This window comes from Eurypyga helias, unplaced genomic scaffold (genome assembly GCF_000690775.1).
Source record: "Eurypyga helias isolate BGI_N326 unplaced genomic scaffold, ASM69077v1 scaffold34104, whole genome shotgun sequence".
In the NCBI taxonomy this organism is placed as follows: domain Eukaryota; kingdom Metazoa; phylum Chordata; class Aves; order Eurypygiformes; family Eurypygidae; genus Eurypyga; species Eurypyga helias.
In genome coordinates, this window is record NW_010244910.1 from 7,339 (window position 1) to 12,923 (window position 5,585).

The 5,585-nt window shown below is 58.0% G+C and overlaps 1 protein-coding gene across 1 annotated transcript in view; it reads right to left on the reverse strand.

The window, feature by feature from the left end:
• LOC104508337 (plexin-A1-like) overlaps positions 1 to 5,008 on the reverse strand; it is a gene marked incomplete at its 3' end in the record, with an annotated part of 7,426 nt that extends 2,418 nt beyond the window's left edge. The window contains exon 1 of the mRNA XM_010149918.1: positions 3,836 to 5,008. Coding sequence (XP_010148220.1) covers positions 3,836 to 5,008 — 1,173 coding nt within the window. The remainder of the gene's footprint in view (positions 1 to 3,835) is intronic.
• Between the last annotated feature and the right edge of the window lie 577 nt (positions 5,009 to 5,585).

The following is a 5,585-nucleotide window of genomic DNA, read 5'->3' on the forward strand; positions in this document are numbered from 1 at the left end:
CGCCTGCCGATACACAAGAGGAGAGATGTTTACGGTGTTTACTCCTCTCCTCTTTGTCTCAACAAACTCTCTGGGAAACGACAAATACAGCTGCGCTCGGGGACCCCGAGGAGCGCCCGCTGCCATGCTGACACCACCTCGATAAATAATTATGCCGACAATTAGCTCATTAACAGCAAACTGCCTCGTTAGGGAGGCGCAGGCAGGCAGTACGGCGAGGTCGGGCCAAGGGCGGTGGGACGGGGGTTATGGCAGCAACCGACATCCCTGGAGGATGAGGGCTGGGGCAGAGCTGAGGCAGAGGGATGGAGGGATGGAAGGATGGAAGGACAGAGGGACAGCTGTCCCCTGGCTGGTGCCGGCAGGGACCGACACGCACGACGGCACGCGAGGGCCGGTGACCTTGCAGCGTTTCAGCTTGCGGATGATGCTGGGATCTGCAGGAGGCCCTGAGCTCTGCCCGCTCTCCAATCTGCACGGGTGTTTGCAGGGTCCACGGCCTCAGCCCGTTGTTTTGGAGGCTTGGGGGTATTTTTTATTTATTACTATTATTTCTCTTTTGGTTTCATTTCAGTGATTTCCTTTGGCACTCATCTCGGCTGCCCCTGGCCCCCAGACACCGCAGGCCCCCACCACTGCAGCACAGCAGTGTTCTCCTCTCTCCAAGCACTAACCCACCTTTCCAAAATAGGGTCAAGAAACTCAGATTTCCCATAGGAAGCGGCCTGCCAGAGGAGGGAAAGCAGGCCCGCAGCACAGAACAAGCAGGAGCAGGTCGTCTTCTTGACGTGCCTTGTCTCATTGCCTCCCTTCAAGCCCACTTACGAAGGCAATGAGGGAGCAGACAGCAGAGGCGAGGCTTGTGCCACTCAGTGTTATTAATTAGCCAGTAATTCGCCAGTTAACACCATTACAGGCTCAGCCCATCCCCCTGTGCCGTGCCAGGGGCTGCCATGGGGACACGACGCAGGAGGCAGGTACCAAGTGCCAGGCTGGGATGCCAGGCTTTCTGCACATTAATCGCTACCCAGGAATAATCCCAGTGTGGTATGGTTCGTTAACACCTGCATTTCTCTGGCGGCCTCTGGGAAGGATGTGGCTTATCCTGGCCCAGTTTGGGCCAGTCTGTTAACAGCTGTTGCCCTGTGCCAGCAGGCTGGGCAGCAAGCCCCACCAAGGACTCTCCCTGGAGCTGCCCGCATCCTGCCAGCTTCAGGCACAGGCTCTGTCCACGCTTCCAATCCAAGGGTCAAGGACTCCAGGAACCCCAGGTACCTCCCAGGTGCAACATCTCCACTCCAGCTCCAACCCTCTGCCCTTTCTGCTACATCAGACCCTCGTCCCCCTGTTTTGGGGCTGGGCACGCTGGGCAGATAGGCTGAGCACGTGTGGCCGTGGGCACACAGACCTCGGTCCCGCCACTGCACAGAGACAGAAAAAGCTGGGCTACCCAACACCAAACCCCCTTCAGTGAGACACCGAGAGCCCCAAAACCTCTGGACAGGCTGAGGAGCGATGCAGGCAGCAGGGCTGGTGATGTGGAATGGTCCCGCACGGTGCCTTCGCTGCGTGTGCTCAGGTCTGAGTGCACCTGCACAAGGGGCCTCGGTCCCAAGCCAGTTCCGCTCTCCTTCCCACTGCCAGATCCCAGAAGGGCAGAGAGAGAAACAGGAGACAGGAATTCACTATGCGTGCCAGCACTGGGGCCAAATCACTAACATCTCCCGAGCTGGTGCCAAGCCTGGCGGCCTCTCCTCCTGGCTCTGGCTGCAGACAGTCGGAGCTGCCCTGCAGCAACCGGCGATGAGCATCCCTCGGCCCTGCGCTGCTCAAGGTCTCGGATCAGGGCACTGGGCAAAGCCTCCTCCAGCATGGACCAGCCTCAGCTCCCTGAAACCACAAAGGAGCGGAGCAAGAGAGCTCCTAGGACATTTTCTATACAGTGGGGTGTAAATCCCAAGCAACTACCGACTTGAGCAATTACTTTGTGCCTCCTTAAAAGTGAAAAAAACAACATGCCCTTTATTTTCTGGCCAGCCTTCACCACCCGGAGATCCATCACTGCCACAACCCACCCCAGAGGTGGCTGCATTTTATTAGGGGCACAGAAATTCCTGCCAGAAAGAGCCATGCTCCATGGGGGCTGGTTTGGCTTGCGCTCAGCACAAAGAGCTGAGGGCTTGACTCACGATCCAGTCGTGCCTTTCCCAGCTCTGCTTGGCAGCCGGAGGAGAATGGGGACAGAAAACACCACCTGGCTCCCCTGGGGGGAGTGGCACCCCCCAGCCCAACCCATTAAAACGCAGGAGCCACCTCATCGTGGCACACATCCTTCCACCCCGCAAGAGCCACATCTGCAGGGCCCAAAGAGCACCTCGAGATCAATCTACTTGCCTGGGGGCAGAGTCGTCCCCCTCCCCAAACCCAGGGGACACGGTGCTGCCGCAGGGTGCCAGGAAAGGCAAGCCGAGAGCACGGGAAGTGGTGGTGAGCATCATCTCCACCGGAGCCAGCAGCTGCGTGACCCAACAGGCAGCAGTGTAACGATTTCATCATTTTCCAGCAAAATTGAATTAGTTCAAAGCCAAAATCTGATTTGCGAGCCCAGCGCTCTTGACAGCAAACCCTCTACTTTGTCAGGCAGCTGTTAGCTGTCTCCTCCGGAGCTGCGGGGAGGACAGCAGCAGGGAAGGCTGGGCTGCCCCACAGGGACCCCCTGCCCACCTGCCTGCACTGCCTGCTCGGGCAGGGCCAGGGTCTTGGTGATGGGTGCTGAGCACCAGCAAGTGGGACTGGGGGGAGGTGAGTGACAGCAGGGTCGTCAGGAGCTACACCAGACCCTCCCAAACACACATACCAGCACCCCAAAACCCCTCTTTGACAAGTATCTGACCCCGACTGGGGACTACACAGCCCAGCATGGTGATGCCCAGTGTCAGACCACCCTGTCACCCGGTGCCACAGCCTCCCTGCGACTGCCTGTGGTTTGTAACACTGCCCGGAAAACAATCCAGCGCTAGTAATAGTTCAGCTGGAAAACAAATACAGAGAGCCAAGCGGGAGGTCCCCATTCCCCATCACCAACAGGACCCCGCAGAGCCGCTAAGACACAAGCAGGGACCAGATGCACCCATGTGAGCGCCCGGTAGAAGACACATCTCTGGACAGAGGGTAGCGCTTCCTCAGCCAGGAACCACTGCCCTGGGATGCCAGCACTAACCTCCAGCACCACTGGGTAACAATCTGCACTGGCCATGCCCAAAACCCACCTGACTATGGCACCTTGTGCCCTCTGTCCTCCTCTCCAGCACCCCATCGAGAGGACACGGCCTCTCCCCACTGTGACCAACTTCTAGTTGGACCATCAACCTCCTCACCTCCTTCTATCAGGTCTGTGCTTCCCGTCCCCCCCAGCACCTTCTGCTTGACCACCGCCATGACCCAGGTGACAGGAAACTCGAATTCATGCATGCCATCTGCAAGGGACTCCCCAGCACCAGATGCCCTGAGGACAGAGCATCCTGGTCTCCCATCCCAGCTCACCGACACTTCCCAAATCCACAGGGCAGGGGCACCAGAAGAAGGCACCAGTGTCAGCACAGGCTCCCTCAGTCCAGGCTCTCCATGGGCACCGACACAAATCAAACCCAGACAGTCACCCCAAACCTAAGCCACGGTCTCCAAGAGGAACGCTACTGAAGGAGCCAAGCACCCAGCCCGAACGGTGACAGTTCTCCCAGCAGGAAAACACAGCTCAGGTCAGATCAGTGAATGGTCCGGCCAGAGAGCACCATCATGAACAGCCTGGCCTGGGTAGAGACAAGCAGGAACTTACCGAGTTGATGCAGCCCAGTTCCTTATTCAAGAGCCAGGGCAGCGAGAGTTTCCCTTCCCCTCTGTAGCACGACTGGATACGCTCCTTGATCTTATCCTTGATCTTCTTCAACGTGAAGAGGCAGAGCACAGACTCCTTGGGAGGCTTAACCCTGTTTTTCTGGCCCTGGGAGAAGATGGTAAAGAGGATATCCTCCCGCTCCGAGATGCCCAGGTACTTGGCCAAAGCCTTGCCAGGCTTGGTCAGGTAGGCGTCCTGGATCAGGCGGTACTCAATGCCGTCCTGCACACAGCCGATGGGGAACTCCACGTAGGAGTAGAACTTGGGGTCATCCACGCAGAGGCGGACGATCTTGGAGGTGAAAAACTGCTCGCCGGTGGAGTCGGGCGAGGTGAGCTGGGTGTCCAGTTGCAGGGTCAGATAGTAAACAAACTGCTCGCTGCTGAAGCTGTAGATATAGTAGATGTCAAAGGTGGGGAACTTGGAGAGCGTATCCGAAGGGATCTTGAGCTGAGAGGAGACAAACTCGTCCTGGTAGACAAAGCCAAACATCTCCGCATTCTCCTCGTTGGCCATCAGCTTGCGGCTGGAGAGCGTGGGGAAGTACTCCGACTTCCCATCGATGGGCGTCCCAATGAAGAGCTTGTTCTGCCCGTTCAGCACCTCGATGATGACCCCAGACATGGTGCCTGACTCATTGACACTGGAGAGGTAGTGTTCCTTGCGGTGGTGGGGCTCGCCCAACTTGAAGAGGTCGTCCAGCCGCAGGAACTGGCAAATACCCTGGGAGGCACTGCCGCAGGCGATCAGCCGGTTCCCCGAGTAGTCCACCAGCAGCAGTTTGTTCACGTTGTTGGTGGTGACCAGCCCATGCGGGCAGGACTGAACGCTGGGCGGAGGGTAACACTTCTCATTGTCCTCCACAGGCCCCGTCACGTGGGTCCGCAGGAGCGTGAGGTTATTGGAGAGCTTGTAGATCCGATTGACAGCCCCCACGTAGACCTCCCCGGTTTTGTTGTGGACCACCAAGTGTGTCAAGCTCCAGTCTGTAACCGGGAAAGTCCTAAAGGGAGACTTGGGGCTGCCTTCCGCCAGCGGTAGCCAGGTGCTCCCCAAAAGCACTAAGGTCCAAATGTTAACAGACAAGTGGTGCTTGAGCCAAAGGAGCCACATTGCAGCAGCCTCGCATCCAGCCAAGGCCATACCCAAACCCAGCCAACAAAATAAATAGAAACAAACCCAAACTAAAGGGAGGAGGAGCTAATGAGAAACAGTCTCCTCTGGTCCACTGCGCTTGGCATTCAGGGCATCATGGGCACAGCCAGTTCGGTCAGCCCTACAGGAAGAAAGACAAGAGAGTGATTAGGAAGCTTTCCTGCATAGCGTCAAGCCTGTTCCACCGCACACAGAGACTTTGCTCCTTCACACTTTTCTACCTGGCAGCCTAACAAACCGTCCCCCACCACCTCCCGCCCCAGAGGAACACGCATCCTGGCACAGGGACCAAGGGAGCCTGCGAGATGCCCAGCACAACCCCACCTGGTTGCCCACAGTGGGTCCCAGCCAAGGAGCTGCCACATGCTTTGTCCCATCATCCTGGCCTTGGCTATCAGTCCCACCAGACAGTGGCCCCCTCTGAGGAGCACCACCCTGCCCTCGCCCCTGCCCAAAGCCCCCTCAGGAAGCGCAGCAGCCACTGCCTGGACCAGGGCAGCACATCCCCGCAGGCAGCAGCCCAGCGATCCGCTCC